Raw genomic sequence first — 13,260 nt, 5'->3', positions numbered from 1 at the left:
AGCAGCCTAAAGAGCTCCTGTTACCTCAGGTTACTCTGAGAGGCCCCTTCTCCAGGACAGAGGTGAGGACAGGGAGGCTCGATCTGGTACTGGTCAAGTGACACCTGACACCACATTTTATGAAGGATGCTGATAAACTGGAGAGTCCTAAGGCAGGCAGGCAAACAGGATAAGTTTGGTTAAGGGTTAAGGGTCCACACAAAGACTGGATAAAGGAACTAGGGCTGTTTAGCTTGGAGAAAAGTTGACTTGGAGGGAATATGAGAGTTATTTTCAAATACTCCCAAGGCTCTCCTGCATAAGAGGATGCTCTAGGGGAGGGAGAACAGAACTAGTGCAGTGAGTCTCAGATCCCAAGAAGCAGGTTCTCAAGTGGAATGGGCTGCTTAAGTATGAGGTGCACTAACTAGATGGGAAGGGGCAGTCAAAACTACCTCTGGCCTTAAAACCTTGTCTCCATCAGGTCTGCATATGACCCTTTATTTTGGGGGAGATGACACTGCCTGACCTTCGTGTGCTAGAAAGAGACATGGAGATAGGGATGGAAGACGTGGCTTTGCAACTGGTTCTGCCCCTCACCACATGGGACTATGTCTGTGCTTCCTTCCACTCCTTCATCTACAATGAGAGGCCTAGCCCAGGCCTACTGGCATTCAAAAGTTCCAGAAAGGCAGCAATATCATCTGCCTAAAGAGCTGCTCTCTCTTTTTTTTCAAGGTTTCTAATCATCACACCAGGCAGATTTAGGAGTACAAAGCCTACCTTGGGGTGCTTTGCACCCCAGGGAGGCCTGCATGAACAGTCACCAAGAATCACCTGGAGAAACTGAAGCTGCCTGCTTTCTGCTGAACTAACAAAGTACAACCTAACCAGTGACTCTTTACAATGTAGACAGAGGGGCAATGTCTGAGTCAGGGAACCACCAAATTTGAAAGTGCAAAGGGTCCACAGAGAATAACTGATTGTCATCCAAACACTGCATTTTGCAAAAGCAGTCACTTGAAGCACAGAGAGCTGACTAATGGCAAAATCACCACTAGAATGGAGGGGTGCAGACTCCCAGGCCTATAAAGGGCTAGCTGGCAGGGCTCCATAAAGTCAAAGTTTGGAATTCTGGAGATGATCAATAGGAATGCACTGTATGCATCAAAACCTTAATAGATAAGGGTTGGAGTGCTGGTTCAAAATGTCCAAGGGAAACAGCTGACTAACAATGTCAGCTGGAGAATATTTTGATACCTAAAAATTGGGCCCTTGGTAGGAAGAAGGGCTTGTTAACTGACAAGTTGGATGAGTGGGACACAAAGGCCCCAGAGTGCATGACGGGGCAGACGACATTCCCCTCATAGTTAGATGAAGTAGCTCCCACAAGGGGATTTCCAGAGCAGCTCGGCAGGGCACAGGCAGGACTTAGAGCAGTGTCAAACTTCCAGCTGTGAATGGCTAACAAAGCTGGGCACTAACTTTATTTAAATGTGAAAGCCCGACTCCAGTTCCAGAAGGCCTTAAAGACATAAACCCCTCCTCACCAAGGCCAAGTGTCACCCTGCTAAGAGGGTGTGATTTATAAAGTGACAGCACCCACAATGCAGCTTTTATACTCCTGCATTTGTTAACAATTCATCTCCCCCAAACCCTCTCCCCACCGTTCTAAAGAAGCTTGACTGAGCAGGGAGAAAAGGGGGGGGGGGGGGGGCGGGAAGCTAAGCTTTGGCCAAACACCAGTGTTCACTCTGAGGATAATTAAGTTACTGTGAACAGATATTTAGATATGGACTTTACAATTTCCTTAAGGCATATTTCTTACCACAGTTTTAAGATATTCAAAATATAAAATACAACAATGCTGTTAAGAGTTTGTTCCATGATTGTGGTTTCTGCAGTGGAATCACTATTTAAAGGGATTAAAACAACAACAAACCAGTCTAGAATGTCTACATTGCCTGTTATTTTTCCACAAAACATCTGACACTAAAGAGTAGCCATACCGCATGGATGCTCTGCCCTCTGCCTCCACTAACTTTTCTCGGTCCCCATCTATTTGCCCTCCTCATCTTACCAGCCCTTCTCCCTCTTTCCATCTCTTCAGACAATAAAACAATTTCCAACACAGCTGATGAAACAAAGAAATCATCCTGATGTGCTGTCCCCCTCCCCTGTTCTCAAGAATCTGGACTCTGGGTTTCTAAGGCATCGAATTCATAAAACGATCTTAATAAAAGCAGCTCATACCTTGATGGTTCAAAGTGCTTTTCTCACATCTACCTCACATGATAAGTATAGTTCAAATATTACCATCCTGATTCCTGACTACAGATAAGGAAAGCCCAGCTCACTGAGGAGGAGCCTTACCCAGAGCCACCAGCAGCTCCAGATCAGGTCTTCTTCATCTGCTGGGTGTCACGGACCCCTCTGCAAGTCTGGGGAAGCCTAAAAGGGATTCCGTGCCCCTGCTCCACAGACTCCCTTTCTCCCAAGATTTTGCTGGACTAGCTACCTCTCTCTATCCAAGGCTAACCCAAATGCCAGTCATCAGTCCCAGAAACCCCGCCCACCTGCCACCTTCCCAGGGTGAGGGACCTCTCCCTTCGTCACAGCACTTAGAGAACTTGGTCTGGCCCTCTCCTTTGTCTTCTTCTCATCTGCCTCTCATTCTAGCCCACCCCACTCCAACACACTGCCAATTGAGAGTACAGCCTGTTTCTTAATATTGTATCTTCAGGGCCAATAACAATGTCTTTGCACACAGTAGGCACTTGAAGTTTCTTGAAATGAAATGGAGACAAAGAAGCCAGAGTTTCTGTCTCCAAATCCATTACACACTGCTGCTGCCCACCCTTTTAAAAGCAGGCCTCATCAAGTCAGTAAGACTATAGATAGTTCCATGTAACAGTCTATTCTATGACCTGTTTTTCAACACTAAAAGCTTTTGTTCAAAGGTTATTACAGGTGGAAGAGGAAGAATACCACCAAGAGAAAACCCCAGAGCTTATGTTGGTCCCTGCCCCTGAGGTTCAGCATGAAAACACTAGGTACTCCAAGTGAAGGCAGCCAGTGGGCACCTTCACTCAAAGAGAAGGCTGCTTTCAGATGTGGTAGCCCAGCCCCAATTCCCTCCCTCTGTCCTAGCAGGATAAGGGGCACAAAGGGTGGAGGAACATCAGGACATCTACCTTTTTGACCATCATCGTTTCTGTAGCCTCCAACTTTGCCTTCTTAGTGTCAGGTCCATCTTCCATTCCTGGGCTGATTTTGGGGACTTTGGTTTTCTCCCTAAAGAGTGACATGAGCCATAGAATCTCAGATGTAGAAGGGCTTTCTGGGGTCTCTACTTTAACTACCCCCCCAAACCTGGTTCCTCAACCCCAGGGCCTCTGAGCCTCTGTTGGAATGGTATCCATTCTATTCCTGGATGGGTCCAATGGTTTGGCAGCTTTTCCTGACATCAAGCCCAGTGGAGACCATGAATACCCACAAGTGAGAGGGAACTGGATGTTATCTTCAGTCTGATTACCTTCAGAGGCAGGAGAACTTGTCCAGTTCCCAGACATTTCTCTTAGGGGAGCTAAATCCTCTCGGAGCCTCCAGTTAAGGCACCCAAGGGAATGCAGTTAACACCACTACATGCAGCCCTCTATAGTGTAAAGATTTTATGGGCAATTTTTCAGGGTTCCTTTCAAGTCGCTCAAGGTCACAGTCTATGACTAGATTCCAAGAACTCATGGGAGTCAAACAAACAGATTCATTTTCAATATGGCCCCTTAATCCACTTATATGGGCTAAAAGGACCATTAGCAAAACTTGTACATGGCCCCCACTTCATGGATGGGGAAATCTAAGGCCCAGAGAGAAGAACATGGACTAGACCACTGCATAGCTCACTCTCATAGCTCCTCTAATAACATCCAATGATGACTTTTTACCTTTCATCAGAAAATGAGGCTGCCAGGATCCCACAGATTTCTAAATGGAAGGAGCCTTAGTGGCCATCTACACCTAGGCCAGCATCCTCATTTTACAGCTGAGGAGCCTGGGGCCCAGAGGGTCAGTGACATATTTCCACATATCTGTGATCTCATCCGTTCTCTCCACCGTACAGTTCACAACTCACCCTTATGCTCTTGTATCATTCTTTTGCAAGTAATTCTATGAATTCTCCTTAGAGGAAGTCCCCCTACCTCCTCCCCGTGCTGGAGACCTTCCTCTAGCTGTCCTCTTTTGTGGACACTAAGGCACACCTGAGGCATGTTCTTATTAACCCGATCACTAGGACTCCATTCTGTGAAGCTGCCTAGCGTTGTGGAGGGGGCACTGAACCTCAAGTCAGAAAGGCCTGGGACGGACTCCTCCCTCAGACACCTCCTCTATGGGTGATGCCCTGAACCTCCAGGTCCTTCTGTAAAATGGGATCACTGACCTTGAGGGCTCTAATATGAGCTAGGCCCCGGAGTGCTAGCAAATCTCACCAGCACTCCAGAATGGGGGCAGTCACTGCTGGTGATGACTGGCCAGCTCATCTCTTCTGGCTATATGCGGCCTGGGCTCTTCTATCTGGGCCATTTCCACACACAGGTCTTTCTCACTAGGAATATAATAATGCAACGTTCTTACGTCCACAATGAAGCCAAGTCAAATACTAGCCTCAAGCTCACTCTGTGGTACACATGTACGCACACACTGAGACAGGCACAGGCATGCACACGTGAGCACACACACACACCCCTTTGCCAGGCACTTTGGTGGGAAGAGTTAGACATTCTTGCCCTCTAAAAGATGTGAACTGACCTGAACAACGTAGGCCATGGAGAACATAATTAACTGAAACCAAGGAAGTAGTAGCCGAAAGAAAAGGTATGCCTGGATCATTTTGGACTGAGGTGTGAAGTCCACAGTCTCCATTCCTTGAAAGGCCATACAAGCATTGTTTTTCAGGCTCTTATATTGCAGGTGTGTTAGCTCTAAAATAAAACTCCTCTGCTTGTGCCCTTGGTCTGTATTGGCAAATTTCCCAGTCTAGAACATGGAGAGCCCCTTTTTCCTCAGCTGCTCCAGTCACAGTCACAGGCCTTTGTAATTTTCAGGAAGACAGTCAGAGCAAGGCCTCCAGCACAGAGCTTTGGGGTAGGGTGTGAACAAGGTAACGGATGTGTTGAAATATGTTACTGAATTATCTCAATCCCAAGAACAGAGGCATTTTAGGCTGTCAGCTCCCTCCTATCCAATCCAATTTCATTTAATTTAATTTTTAGGATGCTATAAACTCCCCTTCATCCCAGCACTTACTCAACAAACTCATGCTCTCCCAGATTAGCAAACATGTATCCGTGGTAGCCAAAAACATCTCCGGTAAAGAACTTGATGCTATTTTTATAACAGATCTGGTCAATTTTAACTAAGACATCCCTGGAACAGCAAGTCAGACATACCTAGAGAAAAAGAAAGAAGCTGGGCATGAGTTTTTGAAATCAATGATTCACCTTACTGACATCTGACCATCCTAAAGAACAGGCTCTGTGGACATGTTTGAGACCAGCTTCAAACTGGTAAGACAGGTTCTTTGAATATCACTATTAGAAGGCAAGAGACATGGCAGGTTTCAGTGCATAGAAATATAAGTTAAAATAAGAGTACAAAAAGCTGACCAATTTAAGATCCCACAACAAGATGGGTTCTAGTCCTTAGTCTATAAATATATTAGTGAGTCTTCCTTTATACCATCTTCACTTTGGGTACAGGCATTTTCAACAAATGAAGAAACCCAACAGTTGGATGAGCAAATAAAAAGGGGAGTGGGAGGAGAGACAAGGAAAGAAGGTAAGAATTCTCCTCCAAAGTGCCTTCCATCCATGCCAATAGTCTTATGTGACTGCTAAGCAGCCAACATGCCAAGTGTAGACAGAGAAGAGCCATGAGAATCCTGAAGGACCCAAAACAAGGCACATGAGGAACAAATTTCTCCCAATTTTCAAATCCTTCAATTTTGAATAGTTGCTAATCTATAGTCAGGACCAAAACCACTTTTCAAAAGTGACCACAAAGATCATCAATTTACATTTAGAACATTTTCTCCCTCTTTTGGGTTGATGTTAGGCATATAGAAATAAAACAAAGCCCTGCTGGGATTGCCACCACAAAATCTGGTGTGAAACTTTACGTGCATTAATGGCCAAATTAATGGCCACAGGAAAGGTTACAAACCAAGTGACCTTCCATTCAAACTCAGTGATTCAATCAAAAATGATGATCACTGTATTTCTGGGACTGATGGTCTGTATTCCACTTAATCAAGGAGCTGGCCATGATACATTTTAATACTTAAGGCAACAAATAGGATGAAACAGATTAAGGATGAGAAATCCAGCTTCTAAAGGCCAATTATTTCCTCTCTGGGCAGGATTTTTAAAACTTTTTTTCTGGGGGGCAGCTAGGTGGTACAGTGAAAAGAGCACTGGGCCTGAAATCAGGAGGACCTGAGTTCAAATCTGACCTCAGATACTTGACACTTACTAGCCTACTAACCATGTGACCTTGGGCAAGTCACTTACCCCAATTGTTGGATCCTCTCCCCTCCAAAGAACAAACAAAAAAAAACCCGATTTTTTTTTTCTGTATTCTAGACCCCTATGGCAATCTGGAGAAGCCTACAAACTTCTCAGAATTATGCTTTAAATGCACAAAATGAAACACCTAGAATTACAATGGAAGCCAAGTACAATGAAATACAGTTCCCAAAATATTTTTGAAAAACAAGTTCACAGACCCCTAGGTAAAGAATGTCTACTTCATGGGGCAGCTAGGTGGCAAGTGAATAGAGCACCAGCTCTGGAGTCAGGAGGACCTGAGTTCAAACCTGGCCTCAGACACTTAACACAAAAACTAGCCATGTGACCTTGGGCAAGTCACTTAACCCCAATTGCCCTCAAAAAAGCGAAAAAAAAAAAAAAAAAAAGAATGTCTGCTTTAAGGGAATGTGAAGGAAAAAAATGACAAAAGTGTATTTTGGGTTTTGGAGTCCACATTCTCTCCACCACAGCCCTAGCTTGTAAGCCTTAAAAATGGAAACAATCTTTTCAGAATAGAAAAATATGTCAGTGCATTAGTCAAAAAATACTCCCATCTCCAGATAACAATAAAGCTGAAACCAAATGTATTAGTGAGCAGATGTGTAAAGGGGATTAAGTAGAAGCCTGCCCCACTGTATCATCAAGAGGGCCCATTAACACAAACAGATGCTCTATTAGGAAAAGGGTCAGACTAAGAGGCAATAAGGCAGCAGCTCCTATTTACTGTACATCTAAATATCACAATTAGCGGTTTGACACTTTGGCTCTAGTAACCAGATCCTCTAATGTTAACAATTCAAGGAATGCCACAAATGAACCAAATGTCTGCTTCAAGTAATTACTAAGGAGGAAAGAAATCAATTACAGAGATTCTTCCTGCAAGTATAAAATGTCACAATCTTTGGTGCCACAAAAGAGAAGCAAGAAAGGGTAGAATGGCCTAAGTGAATAGAGTGCCCTGTTTGAAAGGAGATGCTGAGAGATTTCCATATTGCGAAAAATCAAGCTCAAAATTTCACATCCTGTAAAACTTACAGCATCAAATTGTGTGAAGAAAGTCTCAGGCTTATTTTCTATATTCTCTGTGTCCACCTTCACGTCTACCATGGGATTAAGATTCTGTGCTCGTTCCAAAGAGGCTTCTGCCCGGTTCCGGCCAGAGGATCCAGTAGTAGGAATTAAGAACTGAGCACTAGTATCTTCTGGAGATACCTGGGAATAAAATTTAAAATTCTTAAAACTTTTACACAAAAGACATCTCTAACACCGTGTTGGACTTTGGGATTTTCAAGGATACTTCTTACCCCCCCACCCCAACATACCTATAAAACCTACATTTGAGAAACAAGCAGCCAATGGCATCATCCCCTGCTTCCTTTCCTCAACCTCCCAGGAGAGAAAAATATCACTTGCTCTCATTCTTCCAATTCAGAGGTCAATAGCTCCCCCTTGTGTTAAGAAAAAAGTCATCACTGTATCAAAATTTCCCAAACAAGACAGTTCATCAACAGGCTTAGGAGCAAAGGCCGAATGTGTGCAATTGAACAAAGCCTCTGCTCTTTAGCTCACGTTCTAGCTACAGAAAGCTAACATCCTAAGAAACAATGAAAGAAGGCCTGCATATGAGTCAGTGAGCACTGATTAAGTGGGCCAGGGAAGCTGGGACCCATATGGCCTATGAAAAATAAAACACCACAATGTAGGCTACTGACTTTAGGTACTGCTGACCCCTATAAAGGCATGGGCTAATGAGAGAAGATTTCACAGGGCCAGTGAAGAAGGACTAGAGCTGGCATGTGGTTGTTTAGTAGTGTCCATGTGATGGGCCTTCTCTTCCCCCAGTGCATTAAGGCAGACAGGGTGAAGTGACTGGCCCAGGGTCACCCAGCTGGTGTATATGTGAGGCAGCATTTGAATTCGGGTTCTCCTCCTTTGAGCTGGTGCCAGAAGGAGAGAAAGAAGGCCTCAGGAAAATCCAAGGGGGCCAGAAAGCAGCCTGAACACTGGCTCAGGGATGAGGGCCCCAGGCTCCAATCCCAAACACTGAGCCTTGTTGTCCTGGGCAGGGCAGGCCTCAGTTTCTTCAACTACAAAATGAAATGTGCTCTGAGGTTCCTCACAGCTCTAAATAGACCTTCATAGATTTTTCCGCCACACAAGAGAAATATTCATAACACTAAACCCCCATAATCAGACACTGATTAAGACCTAAAATAGAAGACAGCAAACCATAACTGCTATCAAACTCTCCCAAGTGCCTGATATTTAAAAATAACAAAAAGTGAAATATTTTGTAGGACTGATCAACAGTCTTAACACCCTTACCTCAGCCTCTGTACCATACAAATAACTCCTTCAAGGTCCATAAGCCCTGGCAAGCCAAGGCGTGGCCTGAGCTCATTCTGTTGGCAATGGGCATACCCTCCCTCCAAGAGTGTTCTAAGAGCTATGTAGAGCAGCTCCCATAGTGCAGTCAGCCCTAACGTATGGATACAGGAATCAGGCTTTCTGTGAGATATAAGGCTGTCTGCAAAGTTGGAAACCGAATTCTCAGGATCAATGTTCCTGAGTCGTCAATTATTTATGGGGGGCAGCTAGGTGGTGCAGAGGACAGAACACCAGCCCTGGAGTCAGGAGGACCTGAATTCAAATCCCACCACCAACACCTGACCCTTACTAGCTGGGCAAATCACTTAACCCCAGAGCCTCAAAAAAAAAAAAGGCAAATTTTTGTGACTGTGATACAGTCTGTCAGGAAGATTTTAAGAGTGGAGGGTGGAAATCCTGAAGATAAATATGTAGAGTTTTTAAAAAGTGGACAGTTCCTGTTCTACATCTACTTGTAAAGAAAAGCATGTCTTTAAATCATCCTTCTGTAAACAGAGATTACCTTTTTGCAAAGTTTTTTAACAAAATGTCTATTTGGGAGATAGGCAAAAAGGTGGTGCGGTGGAGAGAGTGCCTGGCCTAGAGGCAGAAAGACTGTCTTCCTCAGTTCAAATCTGCCCTCAGACATTTGCTCTTGTGTGACCCTGGGCAAGCCACTTCACCCTGTCTGCCTCAGTCTCCTCATCTGGAAATCAGATGGAGAAGGAAATGGCAAAACACTCCAGAATCTCTGCCAAGAAAGAGTTGACACAACTGAGATAACTGAACAACAATTTGGGAGGCACTCTGCCTATGCTTTAGTCAGTCTGTCAACAAGCATTTATTAAGCAATTGCAAGGGGCCAGGCATCAAAATAAAGTCAGCCATTCCAACTGCCTAAATACAAATAAAAACTCCCTTTTTTCTTTCTTCTTCTTCTTCTTCTTTTTGTCTTCTTAGAGGGGGGAAGGCAGGGCAATTGGTGTTAAGTGACTTGCCCAAGATCATACAGCTAGTAAATGTTAAGTGTCTGAGGCCAGATTTGAATTCAGGTCCTCCTGACTCCGGGGCCGGAGCTCTATTCACTGTGCCACTTAGCTGTCCCACACTTCCTCTCTTTCTGGAAGGAGAGATTTACCTCTGGAATAAAGTCTGCATCCCTCAGTGAGTGCCCCAGATGGCCAAGACAAGGAATACTATCTGACTTAAGAAAGATGTTGGCTAAAGATAATGTAGTACAAACTTTTAAAGGCTCCAAAGGGCTATAAAACTGTGCATTTCCTTTACCCAGCAATACCACTACTACGTCTGTATCCCAAAAAGAGTAACGAAAAGGGAAGAGGTCCTATTTTATACAAAAATATTTACAGCAGCTTTTTTTGTGGCAGCATAGAATTGGAAATTGAGGGGATGCCCATCAATTGGGGAATGGCTGAACAAGTTGTGGTATATGATTGTGATGACATATTATCTTGCTACGAGAACAAAGAGCAGGATGGTTTGAGAAAGACCTGGGAAGACTTACACGAACTCATGCCAGGAGAACACAGTACACAATAACAGCAATACTGTAATGACGAGCAAGTGCAAATGACTTAGCTATTCTGATCATGACAATGATCCAGACAATCCCAGATGGGAAATGCTATCTACCTCCAAAGAGAGAACTGACAGTCTCTGAGTGCAAACTAAAGCAGACTTTCCACTTTATTTTTCTTGCCTTTTTGTCAGGTGGGGGAGACCATGGCTAATATGGAAATATGCTTTGCATGACTTCACATGTATCAATGATATCATACTGCTTGCCTTCTCAATGCAATGGCTGGGGAAAGGACTAGAAGGAAGAGAATAGGGAACTCGAGATTAAAAAAAAGAATGTGAAAATAAAGCATTAATTATTTAAAAATAAAAATAAAGATGAGTAAGACTCCAAAGAGGTGTAGAGCACAAGGTCACCTACACTGTGTGTAAGTAGCAGAGCTAGGGCCCAGTTTCACTCTCATGACAGCACACAACCTCCCCCTCCCCCTCTGTCCCAACACACACACACACACACACACACACACACACACACACACACACACACACTCTCTCTCTCTCTCTCTCTCATCCTGCTCCACCTGAACTATGAAATCTTGGGCTGCAGTGAGGCAGATGATACTGAGAAGCAGACTAATAAAAATGGAATTTCACCTTCTGATGATCCATCATGGTCAGTCCTTTCACACCTGCTAAAATGAGATTCTTTGCAACTTCTGCCCCCAAACCTTTCATTCCAACAAGAAGCACCCGGGAGGCCCGCAACCTGTAAGAGAGACACACCATGAAGTAGAGAAGGACCAGGAGCTGCCATCCCAAACTTCAGGAATGACTGGATGTGCTGGATTTTCAGAAAGGACCCCTGTTGGAAGGTCCTCCAGGAGTCATTAAGATGCTGAGATTCCACCCTAAAAAGACCTTGCAAAAGCCATCTGGAATCTAACTTCTTGATGTTCTGCATGACTGACAGGAGGCTTTGAGAGCTGAAGGGACTTGTCCAAAGCCTCCCAAGAGGTTCTTTGGGCTCCAATCCCAGTACCCTTTTCATTATCTAGCATGGCCTCTCTGGGTCTGAACAGGAACGGCTTCTATAGCATCCTTAGCAAATCACACAATCAAAATTTTAAAGCTGGGACCTTTAAGGGAACCTCCGATCACCTAGGCTGTAACAGTGGCTGAAACTAAGGCCCAAGCCATCCAAAAATACAATTTGGAATTAACTTAGAAAAGTCACTCAACTATGCATACCCTCTGACCCAGCTATTAGGCATATATGTTTAAGGAAGTAAAAATCAAAAGGATAAGTCCTATATTCACAAAAATATTTACTGTAATTTTTTTGTAATAACAAAGCTCTGGAAGGAATGTGAGTGCCCACCCTGCTGGGGAATGGTTGAACAAACTGAGACATTTATATAATCAATTATTCAATAAGCAATTATTAAGTGCCTACAAGGCACTATAAGATGTCTGATTTACACACACACACACACACATAAAGACAAAAGTCAGTTTCCACCCTTAAGGAACTTAAATTAGATAAGAGAAAACGACACATACCCATATGTAATAGATAAAATATAGGGACAGGGACCAGATCTCTGATTTCACTGGTTTAGAAAACTCCCTCTAACGAAGGCTGGTTTTGGCAACTTCCAGTCTCAGAGAGCTGCATGGGGCATTGAGATGTGAAGGCTGGCTCTCTGATAAAAACAATAATAAATATTAAGTCTATAGATGTGGAGCCAAGAGAGCAGAGGAAGAGGAAGTAATGCAATGAGCTTCTCACCATAAACTCTGCTTAACAGATTTAGAAAATGCACTAAACTGAATCCTGATGGAGAAATCCAGAAAAAGTCACAGCAAGTCCTCTGTTCAACCCAGTTCAACACAGGCAGATGGACTAGGAGACCTGTAGACACTAGTGACAGAGGTCAGGGCAGAGGCATGCTGCACATGGCACTCCAGTGCCAAGGTAAGGCTGTCCATCAGGGCAATTAGAGGACTTAGACCCATGCTCTGACACCCCTAGACCCACACCTGGCATTGTGACGGGAACAGGTGCCAACCAGCAGCTTTGTTACCCACTCTCCAGTCCCAGGTTGTAGATCCACAGCAGAATAAGAAGGGGACCTGCCCATCAGCAATGATGTTCCTGGGAGGGAGGCAATATATGGAGAAAGGAGGACATTCAGAAGCCAGAAGCCAGCATCAGCAATGGTGTGGCTCAAACCCCAGGAGCAGAGCAGGGTCTCCCTTCCAACATTTAGCCTCCAGGGCAGGTATCTCAGGTCAAAGGAAAGCCTACAGTTCTGCCACTATGAGCCAGAAGAGTTTTCCACCTGGCTGATAACAGGCAAAATCCAGCAAGATCTACTCTTGCTCAGACCCAAACGCAGGTCAGGAACTTGCAGGGCTCAGACCAGGGGGGCAGTAATCAGACTTTTTCCTAGATCAGACCACTGCGGAAACACTGAAACCCTGCAGATGCCCAGGCTGTCCCTGAGAATTCCCTCGGAATAACACCACTCAAGAAAGCAGCAACAGGACAAGGAGGGACCCTCCCTCAAGAAGTGCGGCAGAGCCCAGCCCTAACATCAAGTCCTTAGAAGAACAGAGAAAAAAAGAACCCCAATATAATAAAACCATTACTGAGATTGGGACATTCAAGACACAAACACAAAAGAAAATTACCCCCAAGTAGCCACAACTACTATCTCAGAGAAAACATAGCCATAGCTTGGGTACAAACTCAACTAAAATACCTGGAAGAGATGAAGCAAGAGTTTAT

General features: G+C 44.4%; 1 protein-coding gene across 2 annotated transcripts in view; it reads right to left on the bottom strand.

The window, feature by feature from the left end:
• Positions 1-13,260, bottom strand: part of SAE1 (SUMO1 activating enzyme subunit 1) — a 57,656-nt gene that overhangs the window by 31,448 nt on the left and 12,948 nt on the right. For both annotated transcript variants that reach the window (XM_069089109.1, XM_069089110.1), the window contains 4 exons: positions 11,124-11,235; positions 7,599-7,775; positions 5,284-5,426; positions 3,174-3,273 (listed from right to left, as the gene is read on the bottom strand). In XM_069089109.1, coding sequence (XP_068945210.1) covers positions 3,174-3,273; positions 5,284-5,426; positions 7,599-7,775; positions 11,124-11,235 — 532 coding nt within the window. The remainder of the gene's footprint in view (positions 1-3,173; positions 3,274-5,283; positions 5,427-7,598; positions 7,776-11,123; positions 11,236-13,260) is intronic.

Source organism: Petaurus breviceps, unplaced genomic scaffold (genome assembly GCF_028583685.1).
Source record: "Petaurus breviceps papuanus isolate PSGF00001 unplaced genomic scaffold, PetGlider_PUasm1.0 185, whole genome shotgun sequence".
Lineage (NCBI taxonomy): Eukaryota > Metazoa > Chordata > Mammalia > Diprotodontia > Petauridae > Petaurus > Petaurus breviceps.
This window is presented reverse-complemented; position numbering and strand designations above follow the sequence as displayed.